Raw genomic sequence first — 23,318 nt, forward strand, 5'->3', positions numbered from 1 at the left:
GCAGCATCACGCTTTGAACTTCTTTGCAGTAGGGTTGAGATAGATCAATAGAAAAGAGGGACAAGTTACAACTCATATGAAAAAAACAATGTGCTGTAATTTGCAAGGCAAGTGGGAGTTGGATAATTTAATTTTCAATAAAACAGTGACTCAGAACAGTTTAACGGCCAAACTGGAGGGAATTTAAACTAAAAAGGTTCATGTCATGAAGTGGCCCAGTTTAAGTGGAGTGACTCACAATACAGCACATAAAAACTTTGTCAACAATTGGAGAAAATTCTATTATCTATATTCATTTAAAGACTTGATCCTAATCAAATGTTGACCCAGACTATTTATTATTGTTGTGAAATATTTTAACAAAGCTTACGAAAATAATGTTTTTAAGTGGAAGATTTTATATTTTGACTTTTCTTTCTATAAACAACAAAAAAAATACTCTGGATTGAATGTGTACTGTGCAGCTTAGTGATAGAAACACTGAAATATTCCTGATAACCAGTTTGCTTAACTGCAGATTCTTTTTATTAACTTTATAGATACATTTTAAAAACAACAATAGCAAAGAAAAGACAATAAAGCAAGGAAATGTTTTCAACTTTATTCACTAACACACTAAGTGCTCCCATTACAGAGTAAAATCACTTTTTTGTACTGTAATGTTTTTTTTTTTTTTTTTGGAGTTTAACAAAGTAGAAAGAATACAGAGTTTATGTTCTACAAGGTGTACACCAGAAGTTTGCCAAAAAAAAGAAAAAAAAAAAAGAAAATTAAAAAATGGGGAGAAAAAAAAAAAAAAAAAAAGTTATGTGCAAGTTCCTGAACCCAACCCATACAGAAGCCAGAGAGGCAGAGGGATGTTCCCACTGGGCCTATGGGAGAGCAGGAGTTCAGTAAGTGGACCAACTCGCTCCAAGACCTTGGCCAAAAAGAGCATTTCAAGTTACATTTAAACGTGACATCAAGCCAAGGAAGCGATTTGAAAAAAAATTAAGCAAACATAACTGATATTTTTCCTTTGTACTCCATTTTTTGGCATTAGTCAATATTTTTCTCCAGAATACAAAGCAACATGGTGCTGCCCAGAAATGTATCATGAGGACAGAAACAGAGATCAGTGCGAAAAAGATGATTGAGAGGGAGGGAGTGACAATCGGTGTACAGATTAATTCATACACTGAAGCTGTGTTACAACAACCAGTTCAAATAAGTTACAGCCAAAGATTCACATGCTCCCCATATTCCAAATGATAACCAGCCTGATTAATTCATACCCTAGAGAGCTCAACCAATAGAGAAAGAGGGGGGTGTTTGAGATTTAATTCTTATATTATTCAGTAACTAAATAAAAAAAAAAAAAAAATTAAAATAAAAAAAGATTGATTTCTCTTTGGGCTCTCCAAGCATACTGATACTCCCCATTCCCAGTGGGCCGCCCTCTCCCTCCTCCGACATGTCCCCTTCCCTACCCCAACAGCCCTCTCAGCGGATGGTGTATCTGACGTAGGGGACCTCGACATCCTCTTCTGTGTCATCATTGCAGCAGAGCTCAAAAACTAGTGCTTTAACATGCTTCCCCAGTTTCTTCTTGGACACCTTGGTCACAATCTCAGTCATCCTATAGAGCAAAACAGAGTTAAAGAATGTAATTTTCTTCAATTCTATATGCCATTATGATTATAATTCTATATGTCTAAAAACATAGGAAAAAAACTCACGGCAGTTCCAGCCTTTCTTTAAGCTTGGCCGCGGGCATGAAGAAAGAGTAGAGCATGGAAACTCCCTGAGAGAGCATAGTGATCTCCAGTTTGTGTTCATTCTGAAGGAAGAACAGAGTGTGATTAAAAAGACCCAAGTTTGCCTGTTTATACAAGAGATGGGCACGAACAGTGCTGGGCGATATGGCCTAATTTCACAGTATTTTTTTTCCATGTCATTCTACATCAATATTTAATCACAATATTCATGTCATAGCTTTAATGGAGAAGGAAATGCATTCAAGACGTTTGCTTGAGAATTAATGTAAACAACATGTTTGTTTACATGTAAACTCTAAGAGGTAAGCTTCCATTTCTGAAATCCATTTTATTTATTTTTTTCAAATATGTTTTCATTTTTTTTTTTCTGGATTCTGTTTATATTTAATACAAATGTATCTAAAATGGTGTCTGATTAAGAAAGTTACGAATTACTTTCAATGTTTAAAAAAAGTAATCTAATGAAAATAATTTATAACAAATTATAGCATTTAGTTTACACATTGCATGAGATGAAAAAAAAAAATATATTGTATAAATTAAACAAATTAAAAATATCTTGATTGTATGATATTTCTTATATAATTATATTATAACTCTGAGATGTACATTTTACTATACAATAGTAATATAATTCTGTCAATTTCTTCAAGTTACACCAAACAGCTATTTCGGCAGGTTGTCATGAAGACCTTTGCGTTTCAAGAGATGACAGCTTTTCTCAAATGAAACTTTTAAAATCAACCAAATTGACTATCAAGACTCAAAAAAAGTCCCTTTTTAACACTTCAAACTGTTCATCTTAAAAACATGTCATTCATAGTCCAGGATAGGGATGTGACAGAGGAAATTTTCCCACCGGTTAATTGACATATGACAACACCAGTAATACTAGCATCAGTTTTTTTCCCACCTCGCTTTTAAATTGCTTACGGTGCATGTTCACTGGCGCAGAGCAGAGCGAGCGTTTTCAATTAATTCCTATAGAAGCTCAACTTCCCTAGGAATAAACAATGCTTGCAGTGAACACGCACCATTATGCGCATTTTACTTTCGCTTTCTAATTCGGGGCAGCAATTGCTTGAATGGTGGGTTCATTATTATTCTTAAAAAAAACACAACAACAAAACAGTACAATAACAAACTCACTTAAATAGGCGCTTTTACATTTTGCTTTGAAACCAAATCTTCCGCCATTGTCTTGTCCGTCAAAAGTGAGGCAAAATGGGAAATGAAATGAAATCTGACTCACGCTGCGACTCTTGTTCAGCTCACGCTCAATTGAGCAGACGCGTTCAGTTTTTATTTGTAGTGTCTGTTCACTAACTGAACTAAATGATTTGTTACATATCAAAACGACGGAGGGGGGGGGGGTGTCACGATGGTCAAGTGATATAACCAGTATTGTGGCTGAACACCGGTAACAGACTATCGCAGCAAGCCTAGTCCAGGATAATGAAGAAATCGGCTGATTTATCTGTCGAGTACTCAAATGAATAAATCAACTTCAGTGCCCATCCCTTGTTTCTTCAAACACTTCAACAATGAGCATCAAACATTACCTTGAAATAGTCCAAGAACTGTCGGAGTGTCATTTCCTCTCCATTGGGCTGAATGCCCTTCACCTCGAAACGGTCCCAAAGCGTCCAATCAATTTCGTAGTACTGTGAAAGGCGGCAAGAGAGTTAGACTAGTTTAGTCATTTAAAGGGATTTCAACATCGCTGCTGTAATGGAGAATGCTGCAGCATACCTTGTGCTTGGGGGCAGCTATGGGCTCAGAGAAGGCAAAGAAAGGTAGAGCAAGGTTCATGAAGCCGTTCTTGTAGGACTCAAGCTTCTTGTGTTTCTGAACAATCTTCAGCAGCTCCAGACACACAAGACCCACCACAGCAGCTGTCGTCGTGGCGATGGCTGGAATGATTTTTCCAGCAATGAGCTTGCTCTGAAATAAGAAAACTAAAGGTGAGGATCTGCAATGTTGTGATTTAACTCCCAAGACAGTTGAGAAACTATTTAAGCTGCCCTCTCACCTTATGTCTATCTGCAGGAGGAATGTCATAGTTCTCTGCTCTCAGATTAGAAGCCGCTACAATGAAGTCCATATGGAAGTTTGTGTCATCGTCCTGAGGAAGAGAGTGTATTTAGTATTTTAACTGAAGTTCAGAAGTTCTACTGGCCAGGAAATTGGGGTTATAAGCAGCACCTTTTCAAAGTCAATGGGACAGAGCTTGAACTGAGAAGTCGCTTCTACAGAAGGCAACAGTGTCTTCAGTTCTTCAAGCCTAGAGTCATCTAAAAAGAGACCAAGTTGCATCAATAATAGAATGAGCAATGCAAGGACAGTAAAACCTTGCATTTGCTTTAGTGTCTTTTTACACTTTTTCAAATATTGTTTCAAATCCACGCCCACCCAAATGTTGTCAATCACCTCTTCTCTTACCGACTGATGCATTGGCACTCTGCAGCTCCTGATCAGACACGTGGATCTTGACTCCTGACTTGGGTGTGAACTCAGGCACTTTAATTTCTTGCAGCAGCTTGGTCAGAGCCGGGCGGTCAGTTGAGGTCGGCAGGCCATATGACTGGGCATATAAGTTAGCTGCTGCCATAATGTAGTCCATGTGAAGATCCTGCCAATCACAATAATATCAAGATTGCTTTTTTTTTTTTTTTTACTGTGCATAATTTCATTATTTTAGTCTTCACAGTGAATACTCACATTGTTAGTGCTGAATTCTAATGGATGAGGACATCTTTTTGGGCCGGACCAGAATGGCGCCCCAGAGCTGGTAAGCTGGACAAAGAGAATGGAAGATATTACAATAAGGTTCAATAAAGTTGTAAAATCATGGAAATTAACCCTATTTACTAAATGCACATTAAAGACCTTATTATAAACTAGCATTTTTTTTTTTTAACAGGGGCGTTTGGAGAACATCAGGGGGTGCTGGAATATCTTCGAAAGGGGGGAGGGGGTTGAAGTGTTCTTGGACGGCGTTTGTTTAAAGCGCGTAAATGACAGATTTACAAGATAAAACTTAACTACTTGCAAAAGAAAATGGTCTGCAACATTATAACACTGTTTTTTAAAATCAGGATTTTTTTTTTTTTTTAATGGAGTAAACATTGAAATAGAAATATGAAATGGAAAAAAGGAACTCAAATTATTTTAAATGTTATTTAACATTATAAATGTCTTTACAGTCTTTTTACATTTTTTTTTTATTGCACATTTACAAAGCTGGACAGAGAGCATACCTATATAAAAGGCACATCACACTTACTAACATCCAAAAAAGCAAGATTTGAGATGGAATGGACTCATGACTTAAAGACGCAAATCAGGACAGCACTAAACTGGGGATTCAACAAAGACACCTCAAAATCGCCAAAGGCTACAGCACTGAAAAATCAACAATGCTTAATCTTTGTAAATCAATATATTAAACATTGTTGAATCTATTTAATGGATCCTTGCTGAATGAAAATATCAGTTTCTTTAAAAACTTCTGTTACATCACAAATTCTATATTTTTTTTATATATATATATAAGGTTTTTTTTTTTTTTTTAATATGTAAGCTTGATGCACAAATGTTGTCAATCTCATACACCTTACATCCACACATGTACACATCATAACTATTTTAAAAAAAAAGTTTGTTGTTGTTTTTTTTTTTTTAACCAAGGTAGTTTTTATAGATATTACAAATTATTAATTTTTGGGGGGTGTCACACCATTTGACATTTTATCACCTGAACTGAACTTGTCATAAAGAGAGACAAAAAAAAAAAAAAAAAACCTATGAGGCTTCTCTCATTATGATCTCAGAACAGTTATCTTGACAATTTTGACTTTATGCCTCAATAAAATGAATTCAGAAATTTAAATGAACATGATAAAACCTAATAAAAGATGTTTATTCAAGTCAATGTATGTATAAATAGCATTTTAATGTATTTGAATAAATAAATCCAATCAGACTAATAAGAAAATAGATGTCATGTCAGACTCTTTAAAGTTCAGAAAATTAAAGCATAGTCCACTGAGAGCTGATAAAATGAGAACAGGCAGGCCTCACCTGGTCTGGGGGGAAATTGTGCAGTAGCTGACGGATGTTGTTGTTATATTGACACTGCCAGTGGTTGCGAGCCCAAGCTACACAGTCCTCCCAGTTGCGTGGTTTGTCTGTCACCAGGCTCTTGTATACTGCCTCCAGCACCTCCAACGGCTGAGCTCCAGGGAGCTTCAGCGTGCGCTCCATAAACTTTGGGTCTCTGGGGAGGGATATGAATATTACATTTTAAAATGACTGACAGCACCATGAGTGGCAAATTTACAGGGTTGTTTAGGGTGGCGGGAACTTACGTCAGATACTGCAAGGCATTTTCAGCAGGCTGCTTGAAAAGTCCCTCAAACTCATCACGAGCCCACTAAGAGAGTGAGAGGACGAATAAACAGTAAAAGGTCAGTTCAGATCAATGAAAGTACTTAAGGCTCAAAACAACAGAAGTTTATCACAATATTACTTGTTACCTGGAGGGTGTGTTCGATTGCATTAGGGAAGTTTTTGAGTGTGCAGATAGGAATGGACTTTTCTGGAGGATCCTGGCTGGAGCTGTATGACTCTGTCAGGAAGGGAATGACCACCTGCACATTCCCTTTGGTGCCTAGAGTACCAGACTCCAGCAATGGCTTACGGTAGTACACACATCTCCGGTCCATATACATACCTGGAAAATCAAAGCATACCGGGTCGATTTCACACAAGCAGCTATTTGACCAATACATTTTGAAGTGACCTACATGACCAGCCACTTTACTTTCTAAAACTCTTACTTACGGGCATCTACATTGTCAAGAGCATTTGCCACTCCATCAAGGCTTTCAAAGAAGTCATCATCATAAACCTTCTCTGTGTCCGGCCCTACACGGTTCTGATGGCCTGTGATTCGGACTGTCGGGTTCATCTGCTTCACGGCTGCAGCGGCGGTCTCGCTCTTCATCTTCTGCTCAAAGGAGGAAAAAAGTCATCAGCTACCATAAGCCAGATGCACACTGTACAATTTATGGCTGTTGCTTGTCAAACTGTATGAACATGTTCCCCACTGTAGGATCTCAGTTGTCAATGTCAGATTGTACGGCAGTCAAGAAGCGGTAAAAACGGACATACGCAATAATATTCGTCCGGAGTTTTACATCAAGCCGTTGGGTGACTGTGCTGCATTTACATGCAGGATAGAAATGGTGGACAGCAAATAAAAGCAATCTCACGTTAATTTTGATCATAGCTTTTCTTGAAAATAAAACTGGAAAAAACAAAGATGTGAGTGGAGCAAGTAGTGGTTTGTTGTCATCTCGCTAACTGCGTCAAGTTCCGTGCTCCTATTGGTTTTTGATTTGACGGTTGTCGTAGAAGTCACACTACAGGACTGTGCGTCATATCTTCTGACAAACCGTAAAATTTGCTCGCAATGGTCATTAATCGGCTGTTGGCGAACATGTCAAATCAGCACTCAAAGGCTTCAGATTTTGGCTTAGGATCAGAGCAATCTTTTAGGATTCACAAAATTTGTCTCAGATGGCCAAAATCATACAGTGTGCACAGATTAAGCCATAATCAAGTTCTCTCCCCAAAATTCTATCCTCCTTCAGTCTAATAATGTGTCAGGTCAATCTCACCGTGACATCCCAGGGCCTGAAGAGGAACTGTCGATTGAGATTGGACTTCTCTATGGTGTCCATGTCAGTGACTATGACCTCCCCATCACCGCTCGCCAAGCCCATCATGGCAAAGTTTTTCAGCAGCTCACAGCCAATGGCTCCAGCACCAACCTGAATACAGGAAATAAGTCACTAAAATTAACACTTCAGAGACTAAAGCAGTGTTATTTTAATTTAATTTATAAACTGTTATAGTTGTTAATATTTTGAATTAGCTTGTGTTTTTATACTTTTTTTTAGCTTAATTTTATAGTAATTGTAAAGTGCTTGTGTCATTTATACTTCTAAACAGATTTAATTTTTTACGTTAGTAATTTTAGTACTTCAAACTAAAATTAGAAACGTTGCCTAACTAAAACAAGTTTTAGTTTTTCCATCTAATATTTTATTTTAGATTTATTTTAATAAACTATTTTTTTTTTTTAAGTTTTAGTTGACAATAACAGCAATTTTGTTTGATTGGCTCAATATAACTTCAGGGAAAAAGCAAGCATGGTACAATTGCATAATTGGCATGGTGTAATTGTCTCCCATCTTGATAAATGACCAGTTTCAGTTCCTCACCAGAAAATATCGCTGTTTGGCTAACAGCTCCTGCAGCTTGGATCCAAAGACAGCAATCTGGCCATCATACCGGCAATTCCTCTGTAGAAAACAGATGATTGAATAAATTATTCTTTGTATGAAACACACAATCTTCTGAGTGTGCTGCAAAATTTGACTAATGTCAACTCCACTAATATCAAACAAATACGGAAGACACGGAAATATCGGCAAAATGAAGGTGATTGACAAGAGGCACTCACAGGTGCACACTCTTCCTCTGTAAGAACGACATCCTCAGCCTCAGGTAAGCACTCCACAGCATCAAAATACAGCCACTGCATGATGGGCATAAACTTCCCTGTGCAGGCCTGAGCAGATGAAGAAAAAAAACAAAAAAAAAAAACAACATTTAACAGACCATGACAGATGAGGCTAATGCAAAACGTTCCTGATATATCTCATTGATCCAAAGCTATAATGGGAGACTGTATTACCTTCATAACCTCCTGGGCAGCAAGCCCACCAATAAAGGCATTGACGGGTGCCAGGTCTCCAGCAGCCATGCAGGACAGTTTTTTGATGATTGCCTGGTCCAGCTGCTCCTGCTTGGCAGATCCGGTCTGTGCAGCGTTCACCTCTTCAGCCAGAGTCACAAACTCGTCCGCATCCGACTGCAGAAGTACAGAGAGAAAGATCATTGCGGAGTCACTGAGTATGAGCAGATATATTAGTTCTTGGCCAGAATAAGCTTGAATGTGGATTCATCCATTCGCAGTTGTCAGAAATATGGCTACACAAAACTAACAAAAGTCTTCACCTGACTCCAGGGCTTCGGTAGACGACTGTGCTTCTTCTCAAATGCATGTAGCGCCTGAAAGCCCACGTGCAGTTGGCCTGGACGATCAAATTTGGCAAAATCAGTCAGCATGAACTCTGGTTCGGCCATGGAGGAGGGCAGGGATTTCTGGGCAAAGAAAGAAGCGTGCATATGAAATCCAGTAAAATATTCACTTTACATGATTTCCATATTGTTAGTCTCAGCAGGAGCATGAACTTACAAAGGCAATTTTCTTAGGCATCTTCACTTGCGTGACAATACCACCTCTCACATAGTCCGAGAATGAGCTTGTGTCACAGATGCTGAAGGTGTAAGGACCTGAAGACAGAGGATATCACAGTCACATAAAACAGCCCACTGACCTTCAATGATGTACGGTTAATGGCACACTTCGTAACAGTAATAAAATGTTCAATGCACCACTGCATGGTATGGTTCGGTAGAGCTCACTTTGGCTCACTTTTTGGCTCTTTCCCACTGCATGGGACAGCTCGGTACGGTTCGCTTAAATAGTACCACCTCAGTGGAGGTTCCAAGCGTGCCGTACCGATACTAAATGTGACGTGTAAACACTGCAGATCACTGACTGGTCAGAAAGAATCTTCACTACCAGCATCATTGGATTTGAAACATGAGACACCAAACCTGCTAGATTTAAATAGTCAGTAACAGCCACCGTAGTATCATTTGTTTGTGAAACGACTTGCTCGAAACGACCGTAGGACTTGAAAAAAGAAATGGATGTATTGTGGTCAGTACATGAGGTGCAGACTCATTGGTAGACGAGGAGCAGATCCACGGCAGTAGAGGCGGCGAAACTATATGATCAGTCTATAATTCCACCCACATTTTGAAGTAGGGATGTGCAACAGTGATCGAGTACTCGACCGTGACAGCGACGATCGATCATGTAAACGATGATCGAAATGGGTTTTTTCCCCCTTCTCCTGATTGCCCAAAGTGCTGCTATAACCATCGCCCTGAGCTCTGATTTTAGCTTGCCACAGCATGCGTCAAAAGACGAGAGAGAATGTCTGGCTTCACTTTGACAAGACAGATGAAAATACAGTTCAGTGCAAGCTGTGCAGCGCCAAGCTTTTATCTTGTGCTGAAAATATCCTTTAAAATTATATTCATAATTAATTTAGCAATAATCTTCAGCATAGGTGCCGAGCCCCCGAACACCCACGGAAAAAAAAACAAGATATTCTCATTTCATTTCAACCAATAAAAATCGATTGAAGCCTTCAGACACAGCTTTCTTTTCGTTTTTATAGTCCATTTAAGGCAGTTTCTATTTCGTTAATGTCGAGAGCATATTTGTAACGCACACGAGAGCGCATCCATGTAATTCACAAGCACGAATCGCTCTGCTCGGATGCGGATTTCTTTGACTCTTGCACTGGACACGCTCAAACTTTGTCCTGTCACGAATCTCAACGTGCTTTTTCCTCATGGAGAGTGGGCACCCACCGGCAGAAACATAAATTGGCGCTTATGATCAGGGATTTTCATAAAATAACATTTTGGTTGATCAGAAAGTGCAAATTGAATACAAAATATTGCTAAAATATTAGAATAAATAAAAAATTGTGACATTATATGGTAACAATAGTGACACTAATGTAGCCTAATAGAATGTGAATTTGTTGTTTTCGTTTCGTTGGCTTTCGTTTTAAAGCGCAATCGGAGTTACACTTTCAGTCAAGCTCACGTTTGCATTCGCAAACTTTTTGCAGATGAAATTTGTAATAATAATAATGTAGATGAAAAAGCACAAATCTGCCATAAACATAGCATTATAATGAGAACTTTAAAGAAATCCTTGCCCGTGTTTCATCGCGCTGTCATGAAAGCGCATCATGGCGGGAGCTCTCTCTCACTCTCGCTATAGCGCATAACTTAAAGTTCCCTGGCATTTGCATCCTTTTATGCAGATACAAGTTGTAATGTTACGTCTATGTTATGTATCTGATTAATATCATAGGAAGTGTCATAGAACAGGCTTCAGTTTACTGGCATAAAGTCACTCTTCACCTCAGGCAGCTATTCCTTTTAGATGCTTCTTAATAACATTGCTGCATTATAATCATAATCTAACAGTGATCTAATCACGTGTTCATGTTTTCATAGACAGGTTTTCATGTCATATTTTTATTTTTAACATTCATTTTCATAACAGTCTTCAGATATTTTCATTATCTCCATGATGGCCATGCCCCGCCCCCCGAGTACTCGATTACTTGTTTTTGAAACCTATCGATGATCGAAATGAAAAATTGCAAAAAAAAAAAATAAAAAAAAAAAAAGCCCATCCTTACTTTGAAGCGGTACTAAAACTGCAATGGAAAACCAAACCGAAAGTAAAGCGAGCCATGCCGTACCGAGCCGAGCAGTACCACGCAGTGGAAAAGCGCCATTAGACTCCAGGATCATTTTTTCTGTCATTCATAAGATCCTGTTCCTTCAGGAAAGAGGTAGTTGACTGATGTGATCAGTTGCTTAAGTGATTGATGCTTGTTGCCCCATGCTGATCCAGTTACATTCTAAAAAGTAGGCCAACATAAACAGCAGTAAAACCTGTCAAAACAACTAGATGTCTCCAGACATCTGAAAAGGTTGTACATTTGCAAGGATGAAGACACAGATGCATATGGTTTTGACACACAATGAGGAAGATGATAGAGGCAAAGAAGAATCCACTGAACACAGTTTGAACATTGAAGTTTGTCAAGCTCTTTGCTTATTCAATTATTTTGCTAAGTGACATTCAATAGTTGATTATTTAGCTGTTTTGTATCATCTACAACTAGTGTTTAATCAGGGGTCTGTGGAAAAGTGTGTACACTGACTTTTTATTAACTTAAATAATATCTAGCTTTCTAACTAATGCTCAATTAAGCATTATACAGTGTAGTAGGGTTAAACTTCCATGGAGAACTCAAAATGACTATTTAACATAAGACAAAGCCATTTTTTTTTTATTTATTTTTTTTTTTTTTTATTTTTAACTATTTTGTATTCTGGGGGTTCCTGGGCTGACAGAACCTGGGTGGATGTTCCTGGGTCTGTAACAGCAAGAAAACCCCTGATAACTCACCCAGTGTCTTGATCTCTACTGGTTCACAACCATTGAGCTCTGTCATGCCCTGCACTTCTGTGAAAGTGACGTAGTCTCCACTCTCAAATCCATGTCGTGCTTCATCCAGACACGTAACCACACCAGCGCTGTCCTTTTCACACACACAACGCAAAGAGAGCAAAAGAAATTTAACAAATGACAATGTGACACTTTATTCATTCTGACTCTACAATAAACAAGGCTTAATGCTACCATCACACAGGCTTTTACCTTTGTGATCATTGAGATCATGGCGCTCAACGGCTGCTCACCATTGGTGTCAAACACTAACATTTCCTCCCCAAAATCACAGAATAGTTGCCTATTCAAACACAGAACATACATGAGAATATTATCCAAAAACATGAATATCTGCACACAAATCAAGGGGGATATTCTTACCCAAACAGCCCACGTGTGTCTGCTACGATCAACTTGATGCCATCACTGTGGCAGAATTCCCCGATGCGTGTCTGCTCATCGAGGCTAGAGTTGGTGAGCACAACAACCTGGTCAAACACAAACACCTTTTAGGCAACTCATTCAAATTCGGTTAAACTAACTAATGCAAAATTCCATATGTATGTGGAAAAAGTAGGATTTAGTCCATGTGTTCAGCTGATGGGTGTTAGTCCAGTGGAGAATAACGGCAGTACCTGAAACTGGGTCAGGTATTCGTTGGTGAGGGTGCCAGTGTAGGAGGTTACAGGCACATAGCTGTTCAGTTCTGCCAGTCGAGTCTGACTGACATCTGCACGGTTCTTCCCAAGATCCTCTTCACGGAGGTAAAACTAAGACATGTAACAAACACTTATTACTATTAATATTACATTGCTGTTTCAATTTTATTAATATTTTTAATCCAGTGAACACGGTTATATGATTCAAAAGTTTGGGGTTGGTTTTTAAAAAAAAAATGTTTTTGAAAAGTCTCTGGATCACCAAGGCTGCATTTATTGGATCAAAAATACAGTAAAAACCGTAATATTGTGAATTATTACTAAAATTTTAAATAATTGTTTTATATTTGAATATTTTATTCCTGTGATTGCAAAGCTGAATTTTCATAATGATTCCTCCAGTCTTCGGTCACATGATCCTTCAGAAATCATTGATTTGCTGCTCAAGAAACATTTCTTACTATTATCAACGTTAAAAACTGTTGTGTTGCTTAATATTTTTGTGATACATTTTTCTCAGGATTCTTTGATGAACAGAACATGATTCAAAAGAACATTTATTTGAAGTAGAAATCTTTTGTAATTTTATGTCTTTACTATAACTTTTGACAAATTTAATGCACCCTTGCTGAATAAAAGCATTAATTTCCTTGGGGGGAAATTATGATACTTTCGTATCATAATTCAATTGTTGTTTGTGCCAACAAATGCAGCATTAGTTTTATGCTTGTTTTAGTTTAGTTATTTTTAGCTTCCTTTCAATGCTTACAAGCAATGGCTGTGTGTTGCATTCACACACTTGCAGTTATTATGAGTCATGATCAACCACTGACCTGTGATGAAAGGTCCCTCCACTCGGCCACGCCCTGGTCATGCAGGGTGACGCTCTTGACTCCGCCCAGAATTACATTCTTGGCTATTTCTACACCCAAACCTCGCATCCCTGAGATCAGAACATTGGAGCTCTGCATGCGCTTCATAGCATCATGGCCCAGTACGTACCTGAGAGACACATACTAAATTTAGCCACTCCTCATGTTATCAAGTCTCTCTTATTTGCTCAAAAAGAACATTACAAGACTACATCAAACCGAAATGAAGGCCAAACTCACAGCTGTCTGGAGTACAGACCCTCGTCGATCTCAGCATCATTTCCATTCTTAGCCATGCCCTGCAGAGACCAAAACCACAGTTAACAGACTATAAATAGACAGTCAAGCACATGACTTATGAAACTGTCTGCCTTTCAACAACCAGGCACAGTAAAGTTTTTTTAACCAAAAAAAAAAAAAAAAAAAAATGCACCTCAACTTAATCAATATTAATTTAGATTATCTACATGTCCAAGTTATATCCAAACAAGTTAGTTTTGAAAAGCCTGACTTGAACCTACGTTAGCTGGTGTGTGGGACAGTTCGGTTCTGACAGAGTTAGAGGAGGAGCAGTGGGATCCCGTCTTCGTCTCTGATCCTGACACGCGACGCTTCTTGGACAGCGGCGAGCTGGACATCTAAAAGAGAAGAAAGAAAATGTAATCTCTGTGTTTCTTAAGCAAATATTATGAGGTTGAAGTGCCTAAATATTATTACACAAACACTGCAGATCACATTAAACATCTAACAGAGAAAATTAAAAGAAAAGCATCTGAAAGGTCACTTAGTTTTGGTGGAATAACATATCAGTTTTCCTAATTAGACAAACCGATTAACATCTTAGAGGCTTAAAAGCATTTTCAGGTTATTTGCTCTAGGTCGGACTTGCCAAAAGCTCTTGTGTTACTCCCACAAACAAGTGGAAAGCAGTGGCGCAAATGAACAATAATAGCAACATCCAGATGGTTTGAATACATTATTTAATATGCAAGCACAAGGAAAAATATGCTCTACTAATTGTACTTTTGTTCATTATTGAAAAAACGTGTTTTAAGATCTGGGTATACAGCCAAGATGGAACAAAAGGGCACAAAAATTTCAGCAATGCAACTTAATGATCATCCGTGTAAAACATGTAATGTGTGCAGTTAGGAGAATGCTGAAATATGCCCTCATTATACAGATAAATGGTTATTTCAGCACTGGACAGTTCCTTTAAGAGTATAAAATAGACTGTACCAGCAATGCAGTGAAGTCAGTGTCATTCAAAAAGGGCAAAGGGAATTCTGGTCTATAAAACCAAGGCGGAGTTTTATTACAAGACTACTCATATTTCACAAATAAATGCATTTAAATGAGCTTGTACTATGAAAATAAAATAAAAAAGGAAAGCACCAAACTACATTAAAATCACTTATGTGAGGATTTACAACAATAAGGTTTGTCTTTCCACAGCACAAGGAGAGCCTGATTTCTGCCGCAAGATTAAGCTCTTCGGCTATAAATAGCTCGCGGACAAAAGCGTTGTGTTTATGGTGAATGGCTCGAGCATCTATTGGCTCACCCATTCTGCCTTAACAAAAACCGCTGATTCATTAAAACAAAACTGCAGAGAATGTCACATCCCAAGACCTGTTCCGTGTAGCACAAACTCTTATAACATTACGGTTACCTATCCATCCACATATATAGCTCACAATGAAACTAAGGAGCATTATGAAGTTCAGTTTCGTTCGAGTTCAACGGCCACTGAATCAAACCGTATATTCTAGAATGACTACAAACTGCGCTCGTGAGTTCCGCATACAATCGTGCCGTTGTCAACAGAACACTTCATTCTGTAAAAGGGATAGTTCACCAAAAAATAAAAATTCTGTCATCATTTACTCACCCTCATGTTGTTCTAAACCTGTATGACTTTTGTGGAACATTAAAAGAGTTGTTAGGCAGAAAATGACAGCACTTATCATTCACTTTCATTTTTTCCATAGTAATGACTGAGGCTGTCATTCTGCCTGACAACTCCATTTTTCCCCCCCGGAAGAAAGTCAGTCATACAGGTTTAGAACAACGTGACAGTAAGAAAATGACCATTTATTTTTTGGTGAACTGTCCCTTTAACAAAATCAGAAGAATGCCAACAAATTCCATTAACGTACAGATGGCGAGCTAACTTAATATTTTGACGTAATCTTGCACATCAAAATTACGGTACGGGCAGATTGAGGCGCCCACCCTCTGATTTGGGATGACCCAAGCAAAACCGAAACATGAATAAATCCGTGCGTGACATAAGCAAAAAATATATAATATCTACGATTATCACGTAAACATCAACGGTTACACCTGCTTGGTATATTTCAGATATTCACTTCCGTTTCGACGAGACAGAAAAAATCGTCTGCAGTATGGCAAGACATCAAACGTTAAATTAAACGGACACGCCAAGTGAAATCCAAACAGGGCGCGTGCCGCTAATCAACGATTTGATTTAATTTAACCGGATGATAAACTAGCAGGCAACACGAGGGGATTCTTAGACACCTAGCTTGCTAGCCTGCTACATGCTTTGTAATAGTTGGTGCAGGCAGTTTACTGAGCCTGAGGCCTAGCTCACTAGTAACAAGTTCGCATGCTAACCAGTGAATGAAAGAACTCCGCGCCTGCACAAATACAACGATCTGATTTATACCTATCAAACACCGCACAATTATACGAGCATAGGCTAGGAAATACACGATATAAAGCTCTGTTCAAGCAGACAGCTGCTTGTACTGAGCTAGCTCATAGTGCAATGGTTTGCTTCTTACCAATAATCCTTCTCAGTCCACTCTCAGTGTCAGCAAACCGCTCCTCGTGTGAAACTAACTTAGATGGTGCGGATTGTGGGCTGATGTAGATGCGAGGAGAAAACGGACAGCAACAGCACGAACAGCGCTGGGCGAGATGCTGTGAGAAAGCCCCCTTCACTATCCTGCCGAGTCACTGTGTCGTTCAGTCTGCTGCCTGCCTGTATCGCGTTTCTGGTTTTGTTTCAGCGAACGGAACAAAACCAAAATGGCAGCTGTGGTACAGGGGCGGAGCTGCTCCGATAAGGAGGAACAGGAAAAGGTGGACTCGCCAAGAGTGCTGCAATCCTCTGCAGTCGCCCATTGGCTGTCCTATCTATGACTTTACGGAAAACCCGCCCACTTCAAGTACGTACACAGTATATGCCGGGACTTTAGAGTTCTGTAACTGATATTCAGATGCGCATATTAAACTGAACCACGTTATCCACTGTCAAGATGCTGTGGATAAAGTACTGAGCCCATGCTGCAAAAGGGCAGTGAACCAAAAAAAAAAATTGTCATAATTTAATTTGCTCCAAAACTGCATGACTTCTGTAAAACAAAAGTTTTTTTGAAAAATGTCTTTTTTTTTTCTGAGGCAGTATTACCATTAAGTGGCATGGCATTTTTTACGCACAGAATGCCGCTATGCTTAGTGGGCATCCAGTTGTCACTGGCATGTGCCACTAAAACTTGTGACTTGCTGTTGGATTGCATCATGTGCTACTGGCATTGTTGTGGAACATGTTGCTGTATGTTGTGGCACCTCCAATAGCCTAGGGGTTCTCAAACCTGTCCTGGGGCACCCCCAGCACTGCACATTTTGTATGTCTCTCTTATTTGACACACCCATTTCACATCTTGCAGTCTCAACTAATGAGCTAATGAGTTGAATCAGGTGTGTTAGACGAGGGACACATACAAAATGTGCAGCACTGGGGGCGCTCCAGGACAGGTTCAGGCCTAGTGACACATGCCGCTGTCTGTCGCACATTATGTAGATGGTGTAAAACGCACTATTCGGCAGTGTGTCATTTAATTAATATAAGAAGTTGCTTTTAAATATAGGGTTTATTACATCCCAGAGTTAATGGTTACAACCATTAGGCTGCCTCAAACCATCTGCCTTTTGGCCCATTGTATGTATTTATATTTATTTATTATAATAAGTTTCTTTTTTATACATTTTTACAATGTATTTTTATACATACTGTAACTGCAGTTTTGATAACTTTATTTCAACTTGCATAGGAATGACAGTTCAGCTGTCATTTGATTTTATAAAAGAATATAGTCACTATTTAGATAGGTGGCCACAACTAAAAAAAAAAGATATTGACACTATTTAGATAGGTGGCCGCAATTAAAAGTGAAACCAGCAGGGGTATGTGCCACCAAATTAACACTTACCAATCAGGTATTTCATATTGTGAACTAACATGAGAGAAAGAAATGCCACAAACCATTATAGTGACACCCACCATTCTGAAATGCATTATGAAAACTGACCCACCATACAGAAGTGTGCTGGACCTTGACACTGGCTCTTCAAAATGCAGAGTAATGTAGGTCTGTAGATATATTATATTATATTAAACTAGATGTCTATTAAAATGTGGCTACAGCAAGTCAAATACTTTACCAAAACCTTCAGGCATCTCCAGAAAGAATGCATGTTAACATTGATAAAAATGTTTTTATTTCTTATTATATAGTTCCATAACATTATTTGTGCAATATTAAAGGGATAGTTCACCCAAAAATGAAAATTGTTTCATCATTTACTCACCCTCAGTAGTTCCACACTTGTATGAATTTCTTTGTTCTGCTCCCCATAGTATTTATTTTTCCTGCTATGGTAGTAAATGGGTGAGCGAAATCTGATTGGTTACAAACATTTTTCAAAATATCTTCCTTTGTGTACAGCAGAACAAAGAAATTCATACAGGTTTGGAACAACTTGAGGGTGAGTAAATGATGACACAATTTTCATTTTTGGGTGAACTATTCCTTTAAAGCCATAAATGAGAACCAATTACCACATATTAAATTATATCTATATTTATTTAGATCAATCTTAGACTCTGATTACTTGTTTGTGCTACCATCTAACTCACAAACAAATACACCGGCCGACTTGCGCATTCTGCGTATGGTCGTCCACCGGCCCCTCATTCACAACCATTATAAACCTTGGAGGACTAAGGATATTTTTAAATATATCTCCGATTGTGTTCGTCTGAAAGAAGTCATATACACCTAAGATGGCTTGAGGGTGAGTAAATCATGGGATAATTTTCAATTCTGGGTGAACTATCCCTTTAATGCGGTATTCATAGTGACCCATGAGAGATTTATTTTGTGTATTTCCTAGAATGGGCAGTTTGCGTGATCGACAACATACAGTGGCACTGTTATTACATAGCATTCAGATACAGATGTGCCACAAACTGACATGTTTAAAAAATATTTCTGATTTGTAAATGCATTTAATTGATCAAAAAATCACTAAATTAGGCTATTTATTTAGGATCTTGTGTCACAATTACATCAGTACTCAACTCATCCATCAGTCACTACTGGAGGCACCACAACATACGGCGACATGTTCCTCAACATTGTCCATTGGCACATCACAAGTTTTAGTGGCACATGGCACTATCCACTATCCGCACATGCCAATGAAAACCGGATGTGCCACTAAGCACGTGCCAATGGCTTCTGTGCTTAAGATGCCATGCCACTTAATGTTAAAGGGATAGTTCACCCAAAAACGAAAATTTGATGTTTATCTGCTTACCCCCAGGGCATCCAAGATGTAGGTGACTTTGTTTCTTCAGTAGAACACAAATGATGATTTTTAACTCCAACCGTTGCGGTCTGTCAGTTGTATAATGCATGTCAATGGGAACTCCATCTATAAGAGTCAAAAAAACATGCATAGACAAATCCAAATTAAACCCTGTGGCTCGTGACGACACATTGATGCTCAAGGCAGTTGGACATAGTGGTGTATTAGAGGTAAAAAATGATATAAATACTGTTCGGTTTCTCACACAAACCGACCGTTTCCTGTCTTAGGACATCAACGTGTCGTCACGAGCCGCAGAGTTTAATCTGGATTTGTCTGTGCATGTTTTTTTGACTCTCATAGATGTAGTTCCCATTGCCATGCATTATACGAGTGACAGAGACTGCAGCGGTTGGAGTTAAAAATCATCATTTGTGAAACAAAGTTTCAAATGAAGAAACAAATTCACCTACATCTTGGATGCCCTGGGGGTAAGCAGATAAACATCAAATTTTCATTTTTGGGTGAACCATCCCTTTAATACCGCGACTGTTTTTTTTCTTTTCTGTGAAATTTTTTTTATCCATAAAATGGAAGTCAGTGGTAACCAAAACTATTTAGTTACCAACATGCTCCGCAGAAGAAAGTCAATGAAGGATGAGAAAATGACAGAATTTTCTTTTTTGGGCGAACACATTCTTTTAAATGTGTTTTAAATCCTATAGGAATTACATGGGAGATACAAACGGTACTGAAGGTAAAAAGCGATTTTTTGAGGAAAAATATGACGTATTATTTGAGTCCTAATGTATTGCAAAATAACAAAAGCATTTTCTGAGATATTTAATGTCCCTGCCCAATTAAGGGTTATACACATGCTTCAAATGCTATATGTAAACAGTACAATTATAATCTTGTTGTGGATGGAAAATGTTTATGCTCATAAATTTAGACACCATTTTTAAAGATATTGTTGTGAATGTCTCTCAATGGCACTTTAGGCTACAGCAATGTTTATTTACAATTAAAAGCCAAAATTAAATGTACATGTGAGTTTGGTAATAGTGAATATTTATTACTAGTGATGGGAAACAGTATGAACTAACCTCCTGTCAGGTCAGACAAGCAGCATTCTAGTCATTACAGTACATTATAGCATGCAAAACCTTTTTTGAAATAAATAATCATTCAAAATTACAGAATATTTTTAAATGGCCAGAGGAACTGAAAAGCGCTTATTTGATGCTTAAGAGATATTTTAATAGACATCATGTACCAAAACACTAAAGCAGGTCCTGCACTTATTCACTCTACCTAATGTAAACATACAACCTGCTCATTGACAGCTGACTCTGTAAAGTAGGTCACAACTATTTTACTAAGGAGCAGACATACTTGACACAAACCAAGTGGGTAAAATATTTCATCCTGCATGCATATGGGGATAAAGAGTGGCGTAAAATAAAGCCATAACATAAAAGCCTGTAAGAACGTCTACACTCATCCAAAGTTTAAATGCACCTAAATGCAATGATGCTTTCATAACCTCTGAATAATCTCCCTCATTGCCCTGCATGGACCAGTTTACCTCCCCTAAACCAACAACCCATAGAAAACTGTGCCTTTTCAAAGCAATGACTACTAAAATGAGGGGTTAGGCACGGGCTTTCTTGTAAATGAGAGGAATAAGCGTTGGGGGATGGGGTGATGCTTGTGACAAAGGCCCAAGTGGGCCGCTTATTCTCGCTTATGGAGCATAAAAGCAGCAAATGTCCCCTGTGTGAGTTACCTTTACAGCAGGTACAAATAATGTAAACAACCCCCAACGCATCGCATCATTCTGCCGCTCACGCACCTGCACTTGATAGTCAAAACCTCACACTTCGCGTGAGCCAGTTAGCTCGCTGCAAAACACCATCTTAAGATGATAGTTTCAGATTGCAGTTATATGCGTACTAAAGAGGGGATCGTGGGATTTAAACAAGCTGCAGTTTACAGTATAGCAAATCGATGCTAACAATGCACAGGGTTACATAAGGTTGAGGCTTAATGATGGGTGATCTAACCAGAGAAGCAAAGCAATGACCGGGTACCCCACATCCCTACAAGCTTGATTCAGTATTTAGTCTATTTTTCCTAATGTGAATCTTGAGATATGTTTTAAAGACTGTAATCTAAGAAGCGTGCAGATATATGGGCAGTCAGATTACCTCGCTATCTCTCCAGGCTAGCTTTCTTGGAAACGATGCGAGGACATTTTGCGATAACGTTAGCCTGCAAAACGAAGCTTGTTAGCTTAGCACACGCTTCTTGCAGAGCATGAAGGAATTCTGAAAAATAACCTAAACCATATGACTGGAGAACTAGCCAACTTTTCCGCAAGGATGAGTTAGTTTCTTTTATCCCCGGCTCGTGATGCGCGCATGGAGCGCATTGTCTCGTGCATGCTGTTAGCTGGATGTTCCTAAAGTGGCCACTTAAAATTTACAGGCAAATTGTTGCGCCTGGCTAGCTGACTTCAGCGGTAAAAACCTGGCTTTGGCTAGCTGTAACTGTGTTCTTGTGGACACGTTAGCTAGTTAGCATTAGCTAGGCACATAAGTATGCAGAACTCACCACATCCGATATTACTTGGCCTCTCCACGGTACTGAATACAGAAATACCTCGCGGGCAAAAGATAAACAACAAAAAGGTCAAATCAAACCGTTTCTGTAACTTTATCCCTGGAAGTGGCGGGAGCTCCGTGACTTTCCAGTGTGAGGGGAAGCTGGACTGTTGCCTGACCGGCTATTCCCTGTACCGTTAACAGTTCAGCAAGTATTCTTCAGTTCATGAGCGTAGAACCAACATGTGCAGAGTTTGAGTTGAGGTTGTGTTATTATTCAAGATACAGGGAAATAACACAAACGTGTGTTCATATTAGACCGCCATATACATGCATTGCATAGATGGTAAAATGTCAAACGTTTCAAGTAATATATTATAACTACCGTAATGTGGAAATAATGAAAAACATTTTATACAGTTTGTCGAAACCATAATTTCACAATTGATATCCCCCCCTTGAGTTACAAAATAGACTCGCCCAAAGCTTGGGTTGCGATATGCATTATGGGAATAGTAGTTTTTATACGTTGAAATGTGCGTCAAGTTGCTTTTGTGTTGAACATGGACTTTTATTATCAGCCTCAAGATTTTAGGTTAAAATTCATATGAACGTGTATATTGTAGCCTACCATTTGTTTTTCCTTCTTCTCGCTATCATTTGAAATGGTCATGCTATAATGCATGAAATGTTTTGTAATACAAATTTCCATGCGTTTCAATAAATGAGCTCATAAGCCGCTTGCATAATAATGCATGTAAAATGCAAATGTGTGCAAAAACAGTTAAGATGTCACACCACATTGCACGTCAACGCAATTCATGTCAACTGCCCTTTTGTCATTTTTAAAGCAGGGCATTGAGGAGGCTCAGATTGCAGGACATTAACAATACAGACAATAGGTTGTGCAAACAAATCACAGGCATAGAGTATGTAAACACAAATGTAAATAATGTTACGATTGGGAAATCTGTTAAACGATGTTTTAAGCAATGGGAATTCCAGAGTAGTTAAATGCATCTGTAACAGACAGTGACAGTGCATTTAAGAGAGTCTTACAAAACAAATACACCACTACAAGAGAAGATGAGCAGCATGCCAGTATCTAATTAATTGACAGGAAAGTGGCAAAGTGCTAAGAAAAAGTGATTTAGTGACTGTCAGACGGACTGTAGATAAAAACTACTTGTGAAATGTGAAAACAAAACACTTTTAATTTGTGTTTCAGTTATGTTTTCCAGTCAATTGCTCATACCTATGCATAGCTATACACTTACAAATGAAGCCTGGCATACAGCCTCATGGCTTGACCACTGTATTAGTACTGCTGATGCTCATTCTGCTCTACAATCAGTGGAAATTCTTTATGAGGCATCTACATCTGATCATCAGATCATATATCATTTTAATGACTACTGATATTGAAAGACTGTTTGAGATGAATTATGAGTTTAAGAGGGCCGGTTTGGTAAAATTAGACTGGATCAAACTTATGGAAGAGGATGCCCTTATAACATATGGGAAAACTGATACCCTTTTGAATGAGGTGG

General features: G+C 38.6%; 1 protein-coding gene across 4 annotated transcripts; it reads right to left on the minus strand.

Annotated features, from left to right (window-relative positions):
• Positions 1-502: 502 nt before the first annotated feature.
• On the minus strand, positions 503-22,014 carry uba1 (ubiquitin-like modifier activating enzyme 1). Of its 4 annotated transcripts, none has more exons than XM_051879502.1 (26): positions 21,779-22,014; positions 14,062-14,178; positions 13,781-13,839; positions 13,502-13,670; positions 12,645-12,779; positions 12,391-12,497; positions 12,220-12,310; positions 11,968-12,100; positions 9,088-9,185; positions 8,847-8,993; positions 8,524-8,700; positions 8,290-8,397; positions 8,048-8,128; positions 7,442-7,594; positions 6,603-6,768; positions 6,296-6,492; positions 6,128-6,192; positions 5,841-6,036; positions 4,479-4,553; positions 4,188-4,389; positions 3,963-4,051; positions 3,790-3,882; positions 3,510-3,701; positions 3,320-3,421; positions 1,719-1,819; positions 503-1,618 (listed from the first exon to the last, which is right to left on the minus strand). In XM_051879502.1, the coding sequence occupies exons 2-26, from the start codon at positions 14,176-14,178 to the stop codon at positions 1,483-1,485; spliced, it is 3,189 nt and encodes a 1,062-aa protein (XP_051735462.1). In that variant the 5' UTR covers positions 21,779-22,014; the 3' UTR covers positions 503-1,482. The 4 variants fall into 4 exon arrangements, with proteins under 4 accessions (XP_051735462.1, XP_051735463.1, XP_051735464.1 ...); XM_051879503.1 differs by having other exon boundaries at positions 21,868-21,988; XM_051879504.1 differs by lacking the exon at positions 21,779-22,014 and adding an exon at positions 16,351-16,625 and having other exon boundaries at positions 4,200-4,389.
• Between the last annotated feature and the right edge of the window lie 1,304 nt (positions 22,015-23,318).

The sequence above is a fragment of the Ctenopharyngodon idella genome, chromosome 22 (assembly GCF_019924925.1).
Source record: "Ctenopharyngodon idella isolate HZGC_01 chromosome 22, HZGC01, whole genome shotgun sequence".
Classification (NCBI taxonomy): domain Eukaryota; kingdom Metazoa; phylum Chordata; class Actinopteri; order Cypriniformes; family Xenocyprididae; genus Ctenopharyngodon; species Ctenopharyngodon idella.

Bases quoted from the DNA above. Each gene is read 5' to 3' on its own strand.
- uba1 (XM_051879502.1), bottom strand. From the start codon at position 14,178: ATGTCCAGCTCGCCGCTGTCCAAGAAGCGTCGCGTGTCAGGATCAGAG. The intron at 8,994-9,087 runs GTAAGTTCATGC...TTCTTTGCCCAG, and splicing joins TGCCTAAGAAAATTGCCTTT to AAATCCCTGCCCTCCTCCAT. The intron at 4,390-4,478 runs GTGAGTATTCAC...TGTGATTGGCAG, and splicing joins TAGAATTCAGCACTAACAAT to GATCTTCACATGGACTACAT.